The sequence below is a fragment of the Anolis carolinensis genome, chromosome 4 (assembly GCF_035594765.1).
Source record: "Anolis carolinensis isolate JA03-04 chromosome 4, rAnoCar3.1.pri, whole genome shotgun sequence".
In the NCBI taxonomy this organism is placed as follows: domain Eukaryota; kingdom Metazoa; phylum Chordata; class Lepidosauria; order Squamata; family Dactyloidae; genus Anolis; species Anolis carolinensis.
In genome coordinates, this window is record NC_085844.1 from 52,589,979 (window position 1) to 52,614,129 (window position 24,151).

Here is a 24,151-nt window from a genome sequence, read left to right on the forward strand (position 1 = left end):
CAGAGTTTCCATGATCTCTCATTCAGATGATATGACAAGCCAGGATTCTTTAAAGCTGGATGCTAACAAAGTCCTTCGGCCTGTGTGAGAGAAGTGGGAGAAACACATTCAGGCTTGTTCTCACTCACCCATGTAGTGCTACAATAAAGTTTAACATTTAGATGCGAATCAGCTGTTATCCTGACAAATTGTAATTTAATATGAATTATGTAAATCTCAATGTAATCTATGAGAATAGTTACTGTGGGTGGCACATTTGAGAGAAATGTCTCGAAAAACTGGCTTTTGGGAAATGAAATGGTTCCTTGAATTCTTGCATTTATGAATTGAACCCCCTCCCTTTCAAAAAGAATGTTGTTGGATCAGGTAAAGCATGACAGTTCAGAGTACAATAATATTATGTTTAGTTCTGCATCCTAGAATATAAGGAACTTTAAGTGTGGTTCATAGTTACAAAAGACTGCTCAGAAAAGTGAATCATTATTACAAAGCCATTTCATTTATATTGAAATTATGTTTCATTCCACTTATTTGATCAAAAATGATGCAAATAATAATGATGATCTACATATTCTGGCTTCATGAACAGGACTTGTTTTTCTTGTGTAGAACCGGTTCCCAAGAGCGTAGCATGCTTTAGCAACTTACTTCTAGTGTGACTTGGGATGCAACTGCACTGTAGAGTTACTGCAGTTTGATACTAACTGCAACTGCCATGGTTCAATGCTATGGAATCCTGGGATTTGTAGTTTGCTGAGACACCAGCACTCTTTGACAAAGAAGGCTATAACTTCAACTCCTATGATTCTATAACATTCTGCTTTGGCAGTTAAGTGTCAAACTGCATTACAAGTAGTCCCCAATTTACAAACAAGGTAGGTTCTGTAGGTATATTCTTAAACTAAATTTGTATGTAAGTTATAACAGGTATGTTTTTAAAATGTAACTCCAGCCAAAAACATATGTTTTTTTTTAGCTTTGGAGAGCTAAAAGTTGTGGAAACAAGGATTGATGAGAAAGCTTCAGTTGAGATGCCTTTTCTTGAGGATAACTCTTTCAGGAGTCAATTTCCTTTCCTAGGGGTAGATTTCTCTCACTTCCTGATGTTTCACCCTTGTTTGTAACTATGAGTCATTTGTAAGTCAGATGTTTGTAACTTGGGGACTGCCTATAATTCTACAGCGTAGATGCAGCCAAAGACAGAAACTCCATATCAGGGTTCTGTAGATAACAACAGATTTGATTTTTCAGTGGCAGAGATCAACAAGGAGAGATATTTTTGGCAGCATTTCTACTGCGGTTCTAGTGAAGGTAAAACACTAGACTCAGCTACACTGAAACGATTAGAAAAAAATCAGCCATGACAATTGGTATACCGTTTTAATTGCAGAGATTCTGTGTGAAGAGACAAAAAGGCTCATCCCTTCATCTACATACATTATTTGAGTTGTTCTTTTAAAAAAAATGCAGCCAGACTTTAATAAATGGTACTCAAACAGAATATACACATTACCAAATCATGATGAATTATCTGAAATCCTTGGCAGGAACAATATGCTATAATCTCAAAAAGTATCTTCAGTGTCAAATATGTGCTGAAACTAACATAATACAAGCACAGGCAAGTTTAGGCTTAGGATGTGGATTACTTCCAAAGAACATGCCCAAGAGGTGAGTGAAAGAATCTATACAGGGCCACACCTATTTTGGAGTGTTCAAATACAGATGACAAATATGAAATTTCAGATGATGGCAACTATACCCAAATGATTTCCCAAGATCACATTAATTAATATTTGGACCAATTTCAATCCTCTCTTCCTGTTTAACAAAGCAACAAATGGAAGGAAAAACACAATATTGTCTGAGCAGGTATTATACAAACTAGCAATGCCAGTTCAGTCCATACATGCAAATGCAAGAGGCAGCTGTGGAGGTGTATCCAGATGAACATCTGTATTTGCACTTCATGAAAGACTGATTGTGTACATGGGCTCCTCTTCCTAGATCAGGACCACATGTTATTTCTACACTTCAATTGGAACTTCTTTTATGCTGAATCGGGTAGACTCCAGAACTTACAGACACATCAGGCTTTATTTTTCCTCCGCAGAATAATACAGAGTTAGGCTTTCTACTGTTTTGAGGAACTCATTGCAGAAGCAGACACCATTTGTGAAAGCTTATTGTTGTGCTTGGTAAACAACTGAAAAGATCTTTATAGGTATAAGTCTACATGTATAATTTGAAAATTTCAGGCTTATAATGATTAAAATGTCAATTAGAATGCCGTCTAATTTAACTTTGTATCTCAACTGAAATAACCAAATGGATGCAATGTTGTTCTAATGCAAAAGCTGTGCTTCTTGTCTAGCTCCTTGTCCAAGTATATCACTCTTTAAAATGTCATCTTTAGGTCTAGCACAAGCAACAACATCTGATAGCAATTGAAGGGTAGGGCCAAAGCTGAATGTTGTTGATATAGTGACCTATACACTCATGTATAAGTCTAGAAATTTTAGTCAATAAATCAGTCCCAAAACCACTTGACTGGAAAAAAGAACCACTTGCTTTCTGAGTAGAGTGGACAAAGGTGAAAGCTTACCAGGCCTCTTCAACCTATGGCTCTCCAGTGTTTGTGCCTTAGCCAACTTAGAGGGCTCCAGACTATTAGTCCATCCTGGACAACCTAAAAGATGCCCTGATACCTCTACTATATTCACCACTGCACTGTTTCCGGCCTCTTTGAATGCCTGAGTCAGAAAAAAGCAGTGGCAGTCAGGGTCAACTGCCCCCCCTGACAAAACACTGGCACTTTCCTATTTGTAGAATTACCCCCGATTTTTCTACAGGTCATATAGAAATCAGAAATTTTGACCATGTAATTCTTTTATGTCCTGAGGTCAACTTATACTCGACTATATATGGTAGTTTGGGGATTAGTTGTTAGTGATATGTCCTTAATCCTGCTTTACAACTTTAAAATACTCCAGTAAATAAATACTAATAGATATGTGGTCCTGCAAGGATCTATATTATGCATTATTATCTGTCAGATACATGAGCACTCTTGTTCTAATCCTCAGCCTCCCATAGACAACTGATAGGCAATTGTGTGAACAGAATTCTGGATTAGATAGGCTCTTCTTACAGGGCTCTCCTTACAGCCTAGTGACCCGGACTAACGCAATATCAACATAGCTTTCCTAAGGCCTTCCTTCTGCCTCTTGCAGCCTGAAAACCTCAACTGATGAACTGATACTGGCAAAATTAAATCAGAGATGGTTCTTAGCTTAGTGTGCACATTGAATTCAGACTTCTCTGAAACAAGGACACAAAAGGATTACAGGACTCTTTTTAATAACTAATTGTCATAAATGGATAGATCTGTAAAATATGTATGTACCATCATCATCACCATCATTCCCTGCATTTATTGCTGAAACCCAAAGTGGCTGAAATGTTTTAAAAATACAATTTTAAAAATCTATGAATATAAATATTAAAATAAAATTACATATTACCATTACTGAAACAATTAAATAAAATCACATAAAACAAGTAAATATAACACTATTAGAAACAATTCATACACCATACAGACTTTCTGGCCTGTTCTTTTTTTTCTATTTTAAAACCTTGTTCTGAATAAAAAGGTTTTAGTTTGTCATTGGAAGGACAACATGAAGGGGGCCTTTCCAACTTCCCCAGGCAGGTAGAGTCCAGGGACAGCTACCGAGAAGGGTTCTTGTTAACATCCCCACCAACCAGGCTTGCAATGGTGGCGGCGCTGAGGCCTCTCCTAAGGATCTCAGAGTTGGGGCAGGTTCCTGTAGGGAGATATGATCTGCCAAATAACTTGGACATGAACCATATAGAGCTTTATAGGTCATAACCAGCACTTGGATTTATGCCCAGAAACAAACTGGTAGCCAATAGAGCTGTTTCAGCAAGGGAGGTATTTGCTTCCTATAGCCAGCCTAAATTAACAATATGGCCATAGCTGTTTGGACCAGCCGAAGTTTCTGAACACTCTTGCAAGGCAGTTCCAAGTAGAGTAAATACAGTAATTCAAATGGGATGTAGCTAAGGCATGTACCATAATGGACAGATCTGGTGTCTCAAGGAAGAGGGGCATCTGGTGCTCAGATTTTAAATATGGGGAGGCACTCCTGGCATTTGCAGAAATCTGGGTCTCCAGATTCAGACCTGAGTACACTCAAACTGTGAACATGTGTCTTCAGAGGGAATGTAACCCCAACTAACATATAACATAGTTTGAATCCCTATTCCCTTGTCTGCCTTCTGACTAACCAGGAACACCTCTGTTTTGTCTACATTAAGGTTCAATGTGTTTACCTTCATTCAGTTTACAGACACTGGTTTGGGACCAGGACAGCCTTCTTGGCTTGGAGAAGGAAAAAGTTGTAAAGGTGGGTCCTTCTGCATATAGATGGCACTGCATTCCAGATCTCCAGATGATCTCTCCCAGTGGTTTCATGTATATGTTAAATAGCATTTTTACATATGTTGTTTAACATATACATGAAGCCACTGGGGGGAATAGATCCCTGTGGTATCTATTATTAAAAGAGGCTTAAAATGGTGAACAGTACTAAAAACAATACAATGTACAATTAAAAACCTAAAGTATATAAAAACTACCACATAATTAAACCTAGGAGTATTAAAAATTGAAAGCAAATAGTTTAAACCACTAAATTCTATTTAAATGCATAAAACACCGCTGGCTCATTTTAAAAAAAACATTCCTCTTTAAAAATCTGCCTGAATGAAAAGGTTTTAGGTTGCTACCAGAACGACAGAGGGAGGGGGTCATTCTTGGTTCCCTAGAAAAAGAATTCCAGAGAAGTGCCAGATATTGAAGTAAAACTTTCATCATTACCTTTGGCTTGGCTGGCTACTTCTGCTGGCCACTGCAGTCCAACAGCATCTAGGCTGTACACACCCCACCCAGCCTGTATAAGCTTTATAAATGAGAACATTTTGGCCAGTGCATTTTAGGAACAAACCTGTTCCTAAAATGTGTGGATTTTGTATACAAAATCCACACATTTTGTCTGTCCCTTTTGTGAGTGGTGCAAATCACATATTTCTGCAATAATACTTAATGAAAGCACGAATAAAATCTGACTAAGTTCTTCACATGTCCCAGAAAAACATCACTAACCAAGAAATATCTGGTAATCCAAGGTAATGAGAAGGAAGACCAGATTAAGTAAAGTTGTGGAGTCTGTTTTATATATGGGAGTTGTTTTTGTTTCATTTACTATAATAAGAACCTAGACAATCAAGAAGGCAAGGAAGAGGCAGGGTGGCATGGCTAGAGGCTGAGGCCTTCAACAGGTAGAGAAGAACAGGTTGGCCTCAGCTGGAGGCTCATTCCTCTGGTATTTCTTATTGCTAGTTTGGTGGGATTCTGTGAAACCAAAAATAATTCATCCTAAGTGTCTGGGGAGGGAAGGGGAAGCCTTAAGGCCCAATTTGTCCATCGTCCTCCTCCCCCCAGCATTTCAGTAGGGGAGGGGAACACTGAAATGAGAAAAAGCACGTTCCACAAGTCCCTTTCAGGACAAGCCCTATTAAATTTGGCAGGAGAGCTGAATTAACAACCAGCTTTTTACCTTAGTTAGTCAAAGCAAAAAAGAGGCAAGGAAGAAGAAAGTTGCAATCACTTTCTGCATCACATTTTTGCATCACTATCTGTTGTTGTTGTTGCTGCTGCTGCTGCTGCTTTGGTGGCTTGAGAGCATCCTTTTTTCTCCTTTCAGCCTCTGTCACTTGGGGACCATCACTAGACATAAAAGTTTGGTGTCTGATAATCCCTACACTGTTTGGATTCTGAATCTTTGGAAATGGTGTTACCAGCTGCGGCAAGATGTAAAGGTACCATGCTGGGAAGACTTGTCTGGATTCTGCTTCTCTTTGGCCTGCTGGTGAGTAGAAAAGAAACAAAATGGGTCGTTCAGTAGTAGCAAGTTGCCAGAAAAGAAATAGTTAAAAAATTGGGAGGCATAATTATCCTCACTGCAAGACAGAACATGGATGGAAGTAATCTTGGGGTACAATCGAATTAGAAATTGCTAACAGTGAGACCATCTGCTGTGTTTTATGGAGACAATATAATTCAAAATGTATTCTACTGCATAATGAGGAACACCCCACATCTTTGATAATTTTCAATGTTGACTTAGGAGAGATTTTGAAACAGATCCAAATGTAAAATATTTAGGCTTATACTGTATAACATTTCAGAAAAAAAGAATAAGTATTGTTTCTAATCAATGTCCATGGGAATTTATTTGTTGGAAAGCCAGATAAATCATAATCATAGGAATGAAAACTCAGTTCTTACCATTGCATTTAAGAATTTTCAAGAAATTTCTTACATTCTCAACTGATCCTAAAAACAGATTATCTGTTTTTAAAAGCACATTATTCATTATTAGTGGTGGGTGAGAATTTCAAATTACTGATTTGATGGATTTCCCCTATCTGTACTCCCCAAACCCAGATGCAGTTGAGATATAAGGTGTGATACAGGATGACATGTAATTGACACAATTTGGAATGTGGGAGTTGGTATACAAAGTCTCTGATTGTACTGGAAGCTGTCAGAAAATATTCTGGGATAACCATTACCAAACAGGAACAAATTCCAGGACTGTCTGGTCTCTTAACTCAGGCCACAACTGGACAGCCATATAATGGTGTTTGAAACTGCATTATATGACAGTGTAGATGGGGGCACTGGTGCTGATTTTGGATTGCCTCTTCTTGTTTCTCAGAGGTTCTTCGTTTTTTGTGCTTATAATGGCGGGCAGGCACAATATGTTAGAAACAGCTGGAACAATTGAATTTGACTGGTGCAGATGGGGAGGATTTTGTTGGTTTTATTTTGAAGAATTTACCCTGGTCTCCACAATTCCTCAAGCTGAAGACTGAAAGTTTACAAACAATTGAATGAAGGAGAAAGCAAAACTACTGTGATTTCACCATCCCTACCCTCAGCTTATTACTAATACAAATAACTTTCATTGGTCCATTTTATTAAATTTCATTGGCTCATTTCGTTGGCATTTTCAATTTGTACAGATTTTCAAGATACTTAAAATAAGAGTTGTAATGTTCCAGGGCATAGAGACAGGCTGTAATTTTTAGTGTAGAAAACTTGGGATCACATGGATGATAACCTATTTTTCTTTATTAATTACACATTTTGATGAACTTGGCGACACACGTAATAATAAAAAGCAATAAAAAGTGGAGTTAAAGAAAAGCAAGCTATGAATCAAATGATATGTCTCCTTCCCTACTAGCTCATATGAACTAGGAAAGCATGGGCCATGTTTCCCTACCATGTAACTATGCCAAGGCTGATGTAGATGAGGGCCCTGATAAAACAGTTTTCTTTGTGGCCTTCTGTCAGTTATCAGGTACAGGAGCACCACAAGTAATTATGTGTTCTACCTGTGTGATGCTTTCTGCATATAGACTATAGCTTCTGGGATGGATGGACCAATTACCCTCTCTGTTGAAGGAACTCCTCTGTCAGTCGTAGGTTGCAATCTCCTCCCAATCCAACCTCCTTACAATGAACTAGGATTCCATTCATATTTCTCTTATATTTGAATTCATATTGTGTTCTTACATAATTTTATGGGGATGTGTTTTAACTATGTTTTGCCATACCTTAAGTTATGAGGAGAAGTGGGTAACAAATAAAATTACCTACTACTGCTTCTACTACTTTGGCCAACACATATTTTGGTGTCCAAATGTTAGACCTGTTTCTGGGTGTATTTGGAAAGCTGATTCAAAAATGACATCAGTTTTCTCTATCAGCTCTAGTTTTTTGAGATACAGAACAAATGCCATAGAAAACTATGATGGCCATATCTAAGAAACTGGAGCTGATGCAGTCTATCGAATGCAAATTTTGGAAACAGGACCCCAAATAACCTCTGGAACAGTGGTTCTCAACCTGTGGGTCCTCAGGTGTTTTGGCCTACAACTCCTAGGAATCCCAGCCCGTTTACCAGTTGTTAGGAACTGTGGGAGTTGAAGGCCAAAATATCTGGGGACCAACAGATTAAGAACCACTGCTCTGGAACAAGGTCTAAAAACCAAGACACCAAGAATATATTTATTGGGCTGTGTTATTAGTGATATCACTAACTATCATATTTCCTGGCTCAGAAATATAAATCTATAAATATCCCAAATATACAGCCAGTATTATGGCCTCAAATGCTCAGATTAATATCTAAAATACAGAATAATTTAACTTTTTTTCCTTCCTGCCCTTTCCCTACATCTTTCTTTACCTTCCTTGGACAATGGATTGCAGAGAATATTTTGAAGCCCGGCTCATAGCTACAGCAGTATGTCAGCCCCAGAAAAAAATGAGGGAAAGGCATCAATGGAGAAGAAAGTCTAGAAAATGGGTGGATATCAGGTTTATAGAGAAGGAAGAGACCAATGGGCCTTTCCCATTACATAGGTGTAGTGTTATGATTCCGCTTTAATTGGGGTGTTTACATCCTATAAATTCTGGGATTTGCAGTTTGGGAGGCACAAGAGCTCTCCAGCTGAGAATTCTAAATGCTTCTGCCCGTTCCAGAATTCTGTAGGATGTTGTCATGGGAATTAAAAAGGACTCATGCTTAAGACAGTTTGAAAGGGGCCATAAGTTTCACTTCTTTTCTCTTTCCTCATTCTTTTTTATGTACAGGTTGAGTGTTGATTATCCAAAAATCTTGCAAGTGTTCCATAATCTTTAAAAATACTTCTGGTTAAGCATTTTGGATAAGCAATATCCTGCCTGGATTTTTCAAAGCTTTTAGAGATACATCAAATAAATAAATAACTCTGTCCCATCTCCCCAAGGGGCTCGGGGTAGCTCACATCATGAATAAATACAGTAAAATACATAAAATAACAAGTAATAACACATCAAATCAATAGGAAAAACAAACAAGATAAGCCAAAAATACAAATAATCAACATTAATAATAAAAATTATAAAACATCAGTTAAAACACCGTCATTCCTATGAGGTCAACATTAAAGTGATGACTAATCATTGCCGTAGCCTGTTTAAATAGCCATGTCTACAAATCCCTCCTAAATGTTGTGAGAGTGGGTCCTTGTCTAATCTCCCTGAGAAGGATGTTACAGAGTCAGGGGGCCACTATTGAGAAGTTCCTCTCCTTCGACCCCACCAGCCTCGCGTGTGGGGGGAGGGGGATTGAGAGGAGGGCCTCCCCTGCCAATCATAAGGTCCAAACAGGTTCATAAGGGGAGATGTGGTCATATAAATAGGCAGAACCTGAACCATGCAGAGCTTTATAGGTAATAACTGCACTTTGAATGGGGCCCGGACGCAAATAGGCAATCAGTACAGCTACTTCAGGAGGAGGCTGTATGTTCTCTATAACTCACCCCGGCCAGTAGCCCCGGCTGCCAGTTTTTGTACTAGTGAATCTTCCGAGCCATCTTTAGAGACAGCCCCACGTAGAGTGCATTAGAATAACCCATATGAGATGTAACCAAGACATGGACTACCGTGGCCAGATCTGGCAGTCTAAGTTTGGCTTTTGTGCTCTACCTTTATCAATTTTGCTAATTTTGGGTCAGCAAAGGAATTTGCTAGATTAAGAATTTTGTGACATGAATACAACTATACACCATAATGAATATACCACAGACAATGATCCTGATTTCTTTTGTTTATGAACTACATTAATATATTTTCAAACTAAATTAGAAACCACTATTGCAAGGCATGACATAGAAGTATTTTGGTATTTTCAATTTTAAAAGTAAATATGTTTAATAATTTGGACTCTCTCCTTTATAGCTATTGAGTGGATTTTGTGAAGCTTGCAAGAAAATTACTTTTAATGTTCCTCATAAACTGGATGCTGGAATGTTTATTGGCAGAGGTGAGAAAATCCAACAATACCTTACATTTACATTTATGTAGAAATTAAGCAATGTTATTATAGACAAGAAAAATAAGATTATCTTTCTTTTTTCTATTAAAAATCTAGAAAAGAGAGTGGATTGATATTTTGTTAAATTGCATTTCAAAACAGAATTGTTCATAGACACCGAATTTTAAATTCTGAGTCAATGAAGTTCAGCAGGTTGGTCCAGGATCTTGAGATATCAGTAATTAAGGAATTAGTAGGCTGTAGGAAGCCTACACATTTTTTCTCCAGAAAATTCTGGCAGGCCACACTATACAGCATAATGTGCCAATGCACTATTCCTTGTCCCCAAATTGCCTTCAAAACCTTCTAAAGGGTGTCTTTCTCCGACTATAGTGGAACTGGACATACTTTTAATATCCCAGGGCCATTTTAGGCCTAGGAGATGTCTGCCTTCCTTTTTTAGGAACCAACTGGAAGTTACCATTGGTTTTTAAAAAGACCTCCACTGGACGTAAAATGCTCCCAAAGCCCACTAGATGACATTCTGGGGGCAAGTTAACCCTGGCAGCCCTGAGGGTCCCAAGAAGAGCTTGGGGTGGCAATGTGTGGCCCATGCGCCAGACTTTGCCTACTCCTGCGCTAAGATGATGATAATCAGGAAAGTTGCAACCTCTTTGCTAGTCCATTGGGACTGTGATCCATGGAGCAATTGTAAGTAAAGTAATTATGTTCCCATTTCCAAAATGTTCCCCAATAATGCTAAGGAATGGTTCTATTGGGATTTTGGTCCCACCGATATTGTATTTTCCAATTTTCCTTCATTATAGTCACCACAGGAGGAGATAACAATGTATATCTATTTTCAGTTGAGATAGATATGGGCTGAAATCCCATTTGTGTCTTATGTGTCTGTAAAGAAGCAGTTTGATGTTTTTGCCCATTGCACACACCTGCATTCAGTTCAAAGTCATGAAAGTGGAGTTGTGCATGAAGATTTGCATCCCCCCCCCCCCCCGTGCATAGCCATCTGCCTCTGCTGAGACTGATGGCACTACTTCTTCAGTGGTAGAGTCATTTTCATATTTTATCAGGCAATGTTACCATTAATCACATATAGTACAATCAATCACATAATTCTGATTGTAGTAAACAATCCTGAAACAGCCCTGAAAACATGGCCATGTGCCCAGGCTTTCGAAGATTAAATGGTAAAGACGACCCCGGACTGATTTACGGCTACAGCACGAGGATTTTGGAGGAATGGATTTTAATCATATGTTTTATATTTGTATATTGTTTTAATTGTTTTATTGGATTTTCATTGCTGTTTTAATTATGTGTAGGCATTGAATTGTTGCCAATTTGTACGCCGCCCTGAGTCCCTTCGGGTGAGAAGGGCGGGATATAAATGTTGCAAATAAATAAATAAATAAATAAATAAATAGTAACCTATCCAACAGCAAAGCAGACTCTCGGCCAAAATAGTAAGGGTTGAGATGATCTCCAGACTGTCCCAATGGCAGGGCTACCACCTTCAGGATTTTTTCTAGCAGTAGATGTGTGCCCAGAGTTTTGGACCTACAGTAGAGTCTCACTTATCCAAGCCTCGCTTATCCAAGCCTCGCTTATCCAAGCCTCTGGATTATCCAAGCCATTTTTGTAGTCAATGTTTTCAATATATCGTGATATTTTGGTGCTAAATTCGTAAATACAGTAATTACAACATAACATTACTGCGTATTGAACTACTTTTTCTGTCAAATTTGTTGTATAACATGATGTTTTGGTGCTTAATTTGTAAAATCATAACCTAATTTGATGTTTAATAGGCTTTTCCTTAATGCCTCCTTATTATCCAACATATTTGCTTATCCAACATTCTGCCGGCCCGTTTATGTTGGATAAGTGAGACTCTACTGTAATAGCAAAGCAGAGGTGTAAACATGACCACTTCCAAAATTATTATCCAAAGATGAATAGTACCTATAGCATGGGATAGTATTTCTTTCCTGTATTGAACCAACTGCATTTAACCTGTAATACTATGTAGCTAAAATGTGAATATTTTATTTCCTGTTTAATTGTGCAGTAACTACTTTGAAAGTAGTTTTTATGCTTCAGAAACTTTATTTTCGTGGCTGCCACAAAGTATATGAAATTGGTTGAGACTCTGTGAGACATTCATTGAAAAACAATAACAAAATGTGCTACAGGATGTCCCACAACAACAAAGTTTTTGCAGTTTAATAAATTTTTTCCATATTTTTATAATAGAACCAGTTAGGAAATGGCATTTATAATCCAGGAACAAAAATCAGCTTGGATAAGTGAGACTCTACTGTATATATTGTAGGAATATGCTTTTCACAAGTGGAGCTGTTCTTCGTCTGGTGAATTAGGATTGCGTTTTGGGACACTAAGTATAGATTGACACAGTTTAGAATTTTGTTTTCTAAAATGCCTTTTCTCATGTTTTGACTTGCCTTTGAAATCTTACTTTCTCTTACAGTAAACATGAAACTGTGTTTTCAGCATTTTGGAATTATTAGCTCAAACAATCCCAACTTTACAGTCCTAAATGACAGTTTGTTGTATACCACAACTGCTATGTCTTTGTCTTCTCATGAAAATACCATTGCCTTATCCTTTAAAGGCATTGATGAAAATGAACCAAGGATGATATATGTTAACTTGCAAACATATTCAGGAAAGGTAAATATATATTGTGGTTGCTGCTGCTATTGTTTATCATGAGGTTTTATTGATGAACTTAACATAGGGTTTTCTTGGAAAAGATAGTTCAGAACAATTTGGTTTTGCTAAGAGAATTGCTTGGTTGTTTTCCATGACCAAGTGGGGATTTAAACCCAGGTCTCCGGAATCACGGTCCAAGACTCAAACACTATGGTGACTGCTTTGAGTGTATAAAGGAATACTCTTCACATTTCAAAAGAATACAGACCCTCTTTTTAAAAAGGACGTACATTCCCCATCCCTTGCAATCTGTTAAAAATGCAAAGGAAACTGGGTTCAACTCCCTTCCCAAAATATTCCCTGCCCATATCTTTTTCCACTACTTTTCCTCTTTATGTTTTTTCTTCGTGTTTTTCTAGTACTGCTGATTTGATTTACATGACTTTTGCATAAGGTTAGAAGCTTGGCAGATATTGTTAGCAACTTCCCTATAGTTCTGTTAGATATTCACATGAGACAGAACTGATATATCAAATATAATTCTAACTGAGGCAGTTAATATTTCGAATACATCCAAATGGGGCTAGGATTTAATGGGTAAAGTGTCAGAAATGAACCAATGCAACTTTTTCTACAATATTGCATATTATGTGAGAAGCCAGAAAGTCTTATTAAGTATTAATATGATTATAAAACTTGGGAATCAAGAGGAATTTTAAAATAGGAGAAAATGATTTCCATTGCTATTTATTTAAATTATCCTTTTCTGTCTTGCAGACAGCAAGGGATAATGCAAGACGTGTACGAGAGGCTGTTGTTAGTCGAACCAAGCGAAGATGGGCTCCTGTCCCAACTATTATAATGGAAAACTCACTGGGACCATTCCCAATGCAAATTCAACAGGTATATTTTAAGTATTCCCCATAATTTTACTTTTCAAATTAACTTGATATTTCTCTTGCATAGGATAACATATTACTGTGCATGGATGTACTGTTGAAATACAGGAGGAAATTCTAACAAAATATTATGAAACAATATGTTAAAGTTAAATGCCAATTAAATCAATGAAACGTTTGTCAAACAATATTTTTCCATGGAAGAACTTCCAAGGAGAGAAGTTTTGTAGCACTGAGAAATTTTATGTTTATTATAAGCTATTTGCAGGAGCAGTCCCATTAATAAAAACTGCAATGGTCAAAAACAGCCTTTGAAGAATTCTTTCTGTATTATGTGATATACAGTGCTTCTTCTCAGCTTTTGCAAGGTAATGAGGAGAGGCCATTTGATCATGATCATGGAAATTAGAATTGCCATCTGTAAATTACTGTTTGACCTGATAACTTCTTTCGCAATGCTGAGATTGGTCTGTTATATCACTGCTGCAGACAGAAACGTTGCTGCAGTTTAGGATTGGGGTGCCATTTTATCTCTGCTCATGCTTACAAAATAGGAGTAGATATCTGAAGAGTGAGAAATTTCACATTGTAAATAGAACCCCATTTAAAGTCTACTCCTTTCACCTAGAAGCAGATCTTGGGAAAGTTAGCTTTTTGGACTCACCTCTCAGAATCTCCAACACACTTGGAGTTACAGTCCTTGCGAAGTACCTTTTCCAACCTGTCCCAGAAAGTACTGTATATACTTATGTATAAGTAATCAGTCATATATAAGTAATTTTAGTCAAATAATGATTTATCTTTGGGTCAATTAAAGATACACATTCGTTCATGCTAGAAAACCTAAAAGAAGCACCAGTTCCCTCTACTCTCTTCACTGTGAGACCAGCTTTTGAATGTCTGGGTAAGAAAATGGTGCTAGGGCAGTCAACCTTTCACAGTGGCTTGGAACTTTTCATTTTCTATGAAATTATTCTTGACTTATCCCCAAGTCATATCAAAATCCATATTTTTGATTCCAAAACCTACCCTTAGTCAACCTCGACTTGTAAATAATTAACTACAGTAACCTAAAACACATTTACACTTATATCAGGTGGGAATCCCATAAAAACTTGGACATTCACTACCTGTTCACTACATTTCCTAAGTGCAAATTGAAAGTAACAGACAACTTCAGAGGGCAGTGAGCTTTTTTTTTTTTTTTTTGCTTTAAATATCTAAGCCAAGGGCCCCCAAACCAGGCACGTAGCCAGGATTTTGATTTGGGAGGGGCTGGGATTTTGGTTTGGGGGGGGGGGCTGAGTCTGGGTGAGGGAGGATCTACCCTAGCAAACCTTTTGTATCATTATCCCAATACCCCCATGCATATGGGATATATTGAGCATGGTGATCAGATCATGATATGAATAAACATAACAGTTTAAATAATAAATGTAAGTCCTTCTCATGGACCACCCTGAGAATTTCGGGGGGGGGGGGGCTGAAGCCCCTCAAGCCCCCCCCCCCCCCCGGGGCTACATGCCTGCCCCAAACTAAAGCCTTTGGGCTGGATGCGGTCCTCCAAGGTCATTTACCTGGCCCCTGTCCTAAACTTTAGACTTAGGGTTGACCTAAGTCTGAAATGACTTGAAGGCACACAACAACAACAATCCTAATTTTGGACTATTTCATCATTGTCTGGCCCCTCAACAGTCTAAGGGGCCGTGAACCAGCCCTCCACTTAAAAAGTTTGAGGATCCCAATCTAAGTCATTGGTTCTCAACCTGTGGGTCTCCAGATGTTTTGGCCTTCAAATCCCAGAAATCCTAACAGCTGGTAAACTGGCTGGGACTTCTGGGAGTTGTAGGCCAAAACACCTGGAGACCCACAGGTTGAGAACCACTGCATTTTTTGTGCCAGTGAACATGTATGCCTTGAATGTATTTTCCATCATGGTGACTCTATGATTCTGTTAAGTGGACCAAGAAAACCACATAAAGTCTCTAAAGTACATATAATATCAGTGGCCACCATTAGAATAGTGCTGTCCCCATGTTATAAGGTTTTGTCTAGTTGTGACAACTAGTGGCTTTTCCTTGTTCACCAAATACTCTGGATGACTCCTTAGACAATTCTTTAAAATTCAGAGCAGTTTTGATTTCCCACAGACATGGGAGCATTAAGCAGCTCCTGGTGTTTGGTCCCCCTTGTTAATCATGAAAACATTGTGAGAGTCATAATGTATGATAATGTTTGAACTGACCTGTACAGGCATCTCTTGTACATAATAAAATTCCTAATGGGCTCAGATTAATGAAGGAAAAAGAGAGAAATTATAAGATGTTTGTTAACAATTATTTTCACTGTTTCGCTATCATTGACATTCACAGTTATCTTCTGACATGGCCCAAAAGTATAACATTAAATATTCCATAACTGGTCCTGGTGTTGACCAAGTCCCACTACATTACTTCTACATTGAGGAAGACACTGGAAATCTCTTTGTTACCTGCCCCATAGACCGAGAGGAATACCCAGAATTTCAGGTATGAGTTTCAAGCTTCTGTATGAACTGACTGATGAAAAAAACAATCAAATGCATCTTTGGGGTTTATTTTTCTATTCTTTATCTATTTTACAAAATATTTGATTCTATTCTATTTTAAATTTTACAATAATAGATGTATGGCCATGCCAGCCATCTATTGCAAATGATTTTTTTCATCTTCATCTTTTCATCTTTTTTCATCTTTGTTTTATGTATTCTGAGACAAGGTAATAAACAGGGATGGTAGTTCCTACAGGTGAATTCATGACACTTATTCATTAAAACTGAATAGTTAAGAGTTGTAATTCAACAGATCTGGTTAATGCAACACAAGCATGAAATGATGGGAATTGTATTTGCTGCCGAACTCATTCTATTTTCTCAGGTTTTGAGGGCAGCCATCCTTAATTCATTCCCATCCTTATTTATTTCATGTCCTTCTATTACTACGTTTCTTTTGTTATGAGAAAGAGAATGAGAGAGAAAAGAGAAGAGAGAATAAAATGGAGAGAATGGGAAGGCAATTGGGGGGGGGGGGGTAGGGTAGGGGGAGAAGCATACTCTCCAACATTTCAGAAATGGAAGCTGAGAGATATCTGAGTGTGAACAAGATGGTAAAAGTTATTAAATTATATTAAGAGAAAGAAGTTAAGAAATGCCACATCTCTTTCCTTCCTCTTTTTCCCCTCTGCTGAGTTAACTGAGTTTAAACTATTTTTGCAGTTAGTAGTAACTGAAATAAGCAGAAAACAAGAGGAAAAGCAGGAGAAGGAAATAGAAACTGGGACATTTTAAAAGCAGCTGAAAATGTGCAATGACAGAAGATTAACCAGGAGTGTCTCTGCTTAATTGGGTTAGTTAGAGGCTATGAGACTGGAACAGTAGGACAATAATTTTTCTCTGTTTAGACAGGAAAATCCTGAGGCTCCCATTGGGAGGAGTGCTCCATTAGGCAGATGTTGAAGATGTCTCACCCTTTACCATTGTTTATCATGTATTTCTTGCTCTATGGCCTGTTTGTACCAGATATTCTCTTGCTTTCATAAGGGTTGGAAAGTTAGGGGAGAGGGATTAGTCTTTTCCTGCTTTTTAAAATCCTCTCCAGCTTCAAACAACAAAAAGTAATTGTGATTTTAAAAGGCATGCTTTATAATGCAGTTTGCCTCAGGTATGCAGGGAGAATGTGGCAAATAGACAGGGAAGGGAGAGTGTGAGTTTTGCACTCTTTGGCCACACTTTTACCTGTTGTAGACCCCAACCCTCCACATCAGACACACCGTGTCTGGCTATAATGTTTCTTTGATCTTTCTTACTATGAAACATAAGAATAGTATTTTAACTCTATTCTTCCCTACTGTAGTAGTCCTATACTAGTGTGGAAAAGTTAATTTTGTTGAGAGCTTCAGAATACCCATGTCTGCATGCCAGGGAAATCTGTGATTTGTCATCTAAGAAAATAACTTTTCCATGCTCATTCCACCACCCTTTAGGGCTTCTTGGTAATCTAATACTATTTTTATGTTATGTTTTCTACTTTTGAAAACTATCAGAGCCAAAAAATCTCAAATGTTTTTATCCTATTAATAATGTCACATTGAATACAGTTGGAAGCAATGGAGAGAGGATGGGAACTGAACTGACTCATTCCTGACATGATTGTGTCCCATCCTGTATTGTGGTTGGGTTAGACTGCATTGGATGGAGTGCAGAAGAAATCATGTGCTCCTTATTGTAGGGAAAGTAAATATCTAATCTGTTTGTACTTTCCTGGCTGAAAGGACATGCCATTCTTCTATTTGTGATAAAGAACACTTTGGACAGAATACTATATTGTCCAGTGATGCATAGTAGTTCCATAAGGGATTGGAGGTGTTCATAAATGGTCAGATGCTACAACTGGCCATTTATGGAGACCTCCAACCCCTTCCAAGATCTACCATAAAGATCTACCACTTCAGTCTTCCCATTGCCATTCCATGCCTATGAGAGCGGTGGAGGATCAGATAAGCCTCCAATTATGTCTCTGAAACCAGTCACAAAATTATTACCTCCTCTTCTGAAGTCTGCTAGGGTTCATTGGAGGTCTGAGCAGATGATGTAATCATTTTGCATCTAGTTGTGGCCAAATAACCAGGTGCTTTGCCAATTTCACTACTCTCCACCCAGCATGAATGGCAGTGGGGCCGCACTGACCTTATAGTAGGGTGGTGAACTGGAGGGGGGGGGGAGTTGATTTCAACCACAAGTAACTTGTTACCAGCCTAAACCTGACACAAAGGAACTAAAAATAAAACTGTTACTCTAATTCCTTTTTATACAGCTGATTTGTTATGCAGTGACTTCAGATGGATATACACCAGAAGTACCACTTGTGCATATCATCAGAATAGAGGATGATAATGATAATGCCCCAGAGTTTGACCATGATATTTATACTTTCCACGTTCTTGAAAACAGTAGAATTGGTAATTAAATCTCTTTTAAAATAACTATTTTGATAGTAATTCAAAAATGCTATGTAAAATGATTATTGGAATGTTTATATCAGTAAAACTGACCTATGTGATGATATCAAGGAATGCATATACGAAACCACCCTAATTAGCATATCCTCAAAATAAGGTAAAAAAATCACATAACTAAATTCAGGACTCGCCAATTTTCGTTGGCAGTATTTTTCTCCTGTGACTTTCCAAAGAATTCTCCAAGAATGCCAAAAATAAAATAAAAATGCCAACAAAACCATATGACAAAATACTTTTTTAGTTATGATTCTTTACATTAAGAAGTATAGGAGTATTCCGCTATATATTTGGAAAGGTGAATCAAGCCTGCTATGTCGAGAGCTGTTCAGCAGTGGAACTCTCTGCCCCGTAGTGTGGCAGAGGCTCCTTCTTTGGAGGCTTTTAAACCAGTGGTTCTCAACCTGTGGGTCCCCAGATGTTTTTGGCCTACAACTCCCAGAAAACCCAGCCAGTTTACCAGCTGTTAGGATTTCTGGGAGTTGAAGGCCAAGAACATCTAGGGACCCACAGGTTGAAAACCACTGTTTTAAAAAGAGGCTGGGTGGCCATCTGTCGGGGGTGCTTTGAATGTAATTTTCTTGCTTCTTGGCAGGGGGTTGGACTGGATGGCCCATGAGGTCTCTTCCAACTCTATAATTCTGTGATTCTATGATTCTATAAGCCTGCTGGAGATTTATAGGAGCAGCCATTTGTCCTCGCCAGAAAAAAATATGGCCCACTGGAATGATTTGGAATTAAAAAACTATTGATCTGGATCCTCTGAAAATTATCCTTCTAGTTGTGATAGGGGTATTGTTCATAAGCACACAAACATATTTTTTAAAGTTTTCTTCCAAGTGGCACCCCTTTAGTAACTAATTCCATGCTACTTTATAAATGTAACTGAAATTATCAAAATAATCTGAAGAGGAAAGGAATTGAAGGGAATTTTCTAGTGTACTTACCTTCTTTGCTTCTTCTGCATTTATTCTAAATAGTGCTTGCATCAAAATGTTGATAATAGTAGTAGCAGCAACAACACCACAAACAGCAACATGTATGTCATATTATCAGTAGGGTAATTTCAGGGGATGGAGTACTGAGGATAAAGAGGAAGAAAAGATGATGAGATCTTAAGAATTATACATTGAAATTCAGTGCTTCTGCAAAAAAGAAAATAATTGTGGTTCCACTGGTGATTGGTGCTCTGATAGCAATTACTAATGAACTAAGAAAGCATAAGTTTGAAATAGATGGGATCACAATGGCACAAAAGTTATACTATTTGGAACATACTTCATTGTCCATCTGAATCCTAGATTCTTTGAAAGAATTTGAAGAATTGATCGCCCAAACTCTCAAACATCTGTAAAGTGTGGAATCAAGATGCTGCTGGTGACAATTATGATAATGTTTTGTTTCCTTATTATTGTTGTTCACTCAAACGAGTTTCCTGTCATAGTAGAAAATTACAATGTGAATTGTTGCTTTAATTGCAAGTTTATATCCACATTCTGAAGGCAACTCCCTGTTCACACATAATGTTTGTGCGCACATATGTACATGCTTGATACTATACTTCCTCTGTTTTTTAAAATTATATTAATGTAATAACACAGTAACAACAGCTATGATTCCTGTGTATCTATTGCTATGATGGTAGTCAATCCATTTTTGATTTTATTACTGCTTCTCTCTCAGCTTCTCTGAGATAAATGGAAATTCCATTAATGCCAAACCTCTGAAGGAAAAGGGCCCAGTACTGGTCATGCTCTTGTTCAACTCAAAATTCTTAAGTTAGATCCATTGAACTTTTACTATCACTTGAAAACAACATGCATAGATCGAAGATACAATGGATGGAAATTTCCCATTCATATACAAGACCATGAATATTCAGAAAGAAAGCTACCTATACTGGTATCTATACATGAATCAAGAAATTGTATTTTGCTTGATAACTTCTTGGTATTTGAAACTTTTTTTTTTCAGAGAAAGGGAAAGAAAGGGAAAGAGTTCAGCTTTCAGATCTTAAATTCCTATATTTCAACGTTTTGTTCTTAATATGAAGGGAACACATACATACACTTTCCCCAAACAACGTGTAGTAAGAGATCCTTGGTGTATCTTTTTGTTTATTTGAAATAAGTTGAAATTAGTTAATATTTGATTGTACTATCAAATTAAAAAAAGCAATGAGAATCTTCTCTCTTAATCTCATTAGTCATATGTCATGAGATTTTGCATTTCTCCATAGATGTCTTAAAGTTAAGAAAAATAAATAATTTCTGAAAAAGACCTGGATTTAGGTATTTAATGTTTAAATAACATTTTGTAAACTTTCTTATGAAAGAAAGAAATTTAAACTTGATGCCTTGTACATGCAGGAACACTAGTTGGACAAGTGACAGCAACAGACAAAGATGAGCCAGACACTCTACATACCAAACTGAAATACCGAATTTTGTCCCAACATCTTCTAAGTCCTCAGACCTCTGCCCTATTTGCCATACATCCAGATACAGGGTGTATCACTGTAGCATCACCACATCTGGACAGAGAGGTAATTCTTCTGTAAATCTAGCATGTATTGGAATGCAAATACCCTATGAATTGTCACAACTGTTGGCATTGTTTCAGCTGTTAAAATGCATTGTAGTAGAATGTATGCCACAAATTATCTGCCTGAAATAATAAGCATATCATTAGTTTAGCATCTTGATCTTAAGCATCTAGTATTTATTGGCACATTTTAAAGGTTTTTATTCAGTTCTATTGTTTCTGTTGTATTCCCACAATCTCTGATTTAACTTCATAAAAACCCACAATGTTAACCAGAGCCCTCGGTGGCGCAATGGGTTAAACCCTTGTGCTGGCAGAACTGCTGATTGATAGGTCGCCAGTTCGAATCTGGAGAGAGTGGGTGAGCTCCCTCTGTCAGCTCCAGCTCCACATGCGGGGACATGAGGGAAGCCTCCCACAAGGATGGTAAAACATCAAAACATCTGGACGTCCTCTGGGCAACCTCCTTGCAGACAGCCAGTTCTCTCACACCAGAAGTGACCTGCATTTTCTCAAGTTGTTCCTGAAACGTAAAAAATAAAATAAAATAGGAAAATGATGTCTTTATAATATTCTGAATTTTCTACAGACAACATCTGAATATTTACTACAAGTAGAAGTAAGAGATATGGGAGGCCAGGATTTTGGATTGTGCAATACAGCAAAAGTGCTAATAGTGATTGGAGATGTAAATGACAATCCTCCACAATTACTACACACCATGGTATGTTTGTCTCTAATAAAATGTATTAGACCTTTCAAAAAATATAATTGTCTATATTTTAATGCAGTTATGGTAAATGTTAAACTAAGTGAGAATATAACGCAATTCATATTCTAACTATATCAACAACATTACATTAGTTCAGCTTATTTGAATGGAATGAGTGCTGATACTATCATCCAGATCTATTATTTATCATTTTGTATTTCTTACTTTGTTTTATTATATCTTGTTCGTTTTTTCTGTATAAACCAGTGACTATCAGTCCCTGGAATGCTGTATCTCAGAGATGCAGCTATGGTATTTTCTTGCAACATCAGCAAGAGGCTGCCGGTATTTGTTGTGTGTCTTCAAAAGCACTTCCAACTTATGGCTACTCTAAGGCAAACCTATCATGAAGTTTTCTTGACAAGATTAGTTCAAAAAGGGTTTGCTATTCTCTTCTTCTGAGACTTAGAGAATGTGATTTACCTAAGGTCATCCAGTGAATTTCCATGACTAAATGGTGATTTCAACCATTTTCTCCAGACTCCTAGCCCATCAATATATTAATTGTGCCATATGATTTTATGGGTCAGTTCTCCTTTGTCAGATACAGACATCAAAATACAGTAGAGTCTCACTTATCCAACACTCGCTTATCCAATGTTCTGGAATATCCTACGCATTTTTGTAGTCAATGTTTTCAATACATCATGATATTTTGGTGCTAAATTCGTAAATACAGTAATTACTACATAGCATTGCTGTGTATTGAACTACTTTTTCTGTCAAATTTGTTGTATAACATGATGTTTTGGTGCTTAATTTGTAAAATCATAACCTAATTTGATGTTTAATAGGCTTTTCCTTAATGCCTCCTTATTATCCAACATATTTGCTTATCCAACATTCTGCCGGCCCGTTTATGTTGGATAAGTGAGACTCTACTGTAATAGCAAAGCAGAGGTGTAAACATGACCACTTCCAAAATTATTATCCAAAGATGAATAGTACCTATAGCATGGGATAGTATTTCCTTCTTTTATTGAACCAACTGCATTTAACCTGTAATACTATGTAGCTAAAATGTGAATATTTTATTTCCTGTTTAATTGTGCAGTAACTACTTTGAAAGTAGTTTTTATGCTTCAGAAACTTCATTTTCGTGGCTGCCACAAAGTATATGAAATTGGTTGAGACTCTGTGAGACATTCATTGAAAAACAATAACAAAATGTGCTACAGGATGTCCCACAACAACAAAGTTTTTGCAGTTTAATAAATTTTTTCCATATTTTTATAATAGAACCAGTTAGGAAATGGCATTTATAATCCAGGAACAAAAATCATCTTACATTAGGAATCGGTTTAAGTCTAATAGCCCCATGTTTTCATATGTGTTACAACTCAGCTTCTTTACCATTGTTTTATATACTTTTAAACTTTTCACTGGTACATTGTTTCTCTTTTTCCAGTAATATCTAAAATGTTCATACACTAACACGTTTAAAAAAAACCTTGTTTATTTCAGTATGAAGTGTCTCTGCTTGAAAACACAGTAAATGCAGAACTATTATGCATCCCTGTGTCAGACAGCGATGAACCTGGGACACCTTCATGGTTGGCTTCATTCACTATCATAAAGGGGAATGAAGACAACAGTTTTGCTATTAATGTTGATCAAGAGAGAAATGTTGGATGTCTAGTTGTTTTAAAGGTAAGTGTGACCGAGAAAGACCACAGTTCTTAGAGCTGTTATATTACTAATGGTATCATTGTGTTCTTCTGGAATTAATGCAGAAGCTCACCCCACTCACACATTTTCAGCTCTTGTTGAAATTTCCCCATTGTTTATGTGATCTGGAAAAAGAAAAAAAGAGGGGAGGAAAAGGGGAGAACTCAGGAAAGTTTCAAAATGTTTATGACTATAGATTTTTCCCAATGTTTGAAGACAATAGTAGCATTATAAAGCATATTACATTGGTTAGTTGCTTCAGGTTCTTCTATTCAAAAATTGACTGAGTTGTACTCACAAAACTCTCTGAATCCTGATGCTGTTATCTCACCCTTACATATTTGTTTTTAATAATACATTTCCACTGTGTTATTTCCTTTACTGCAAGTACCTCAGTACTGAGAAAGTCATGCACACCTCCCCATTTGCTGTGCCTCCTAAATCATGATTAGTTTCCCTTTAATCTTTTTAATGAGGCCAGAATAATGGCATTACATCATGTGTGAGCCAAGGGAAAGATTAGGGCCTCTCCTCCATCCCTGTTGCCGCTGACCTGGCATCAG

The 24,151-nt window shown here is 37.4% G+C and overlaps 1 protein-coding gene and 1 long non-coding RNA gene across 2 annotated transcripts in view; one reads left to right on the forward strand and one right to left on the reverse strand.

The window, feature by feature from the left end:
• The window catches only part of LOC134298888 (uncharacterized), a 43,095-nt gene that overhangs the window by 1,776 nt on the left and 17,168 nt on the right, over nt 1-24,151 (reverse strand). Inside the window, exons 2-3 of the long non-coding RNA XR_010006003.1 lie at nt 19,552-21,671; nt 1-5,954 (exon numbers count right to left, since the gene is read on the reverse strand). This is a non-coding gene — a long non-coding RNA (uncharacterized LOC134298888). The remainder of the gene's footprint in view (nt 5,955-19,551; nt 21,672-24,151) is intronic.
• The window catches only part of LOC103279493 (desmocollin-1), a 25,284-nt gene continuing 6,964 nt past the window's right edge, over nt 5,832-24,151 (forward strand). The window contains exons 1-9 of the mRNA XM_016995144.2: nt 5,832-5,957; nt 9,884-9,968; nt 12,469-12,671; nt 13,431-13,556; nt 15,925-16,080; nt 18,403-18,547; nt 20,974-21,149; nt 21,738-21,872; nt 23,385-23,570. Of these exons, the coding sequence (XP_016850633.1) occupies nt 5,877-5,957; nt 9,884-9,968; nt 12,469-12,671; nt 13,431-13,556; nt 15,925-16,080; nt 18,403-18,547; nt 20,974-21,149; nt 21,738-21,872; nt 23,385-23,570 (1,293 nt within the window). The 5' untranslated portion in view covers nt 5,832-5,876. The remainder of the gene's footprint in view (nt 5,958-9,883; nt 9,969-12,468; nt 12,672-13,430; nt 13,557-15,924; nt 16,081-18,402; nt 18,548-20,973; nt 21,150-21,737; nt 21,873-23,384; nt 23,571-24,151) is intronic.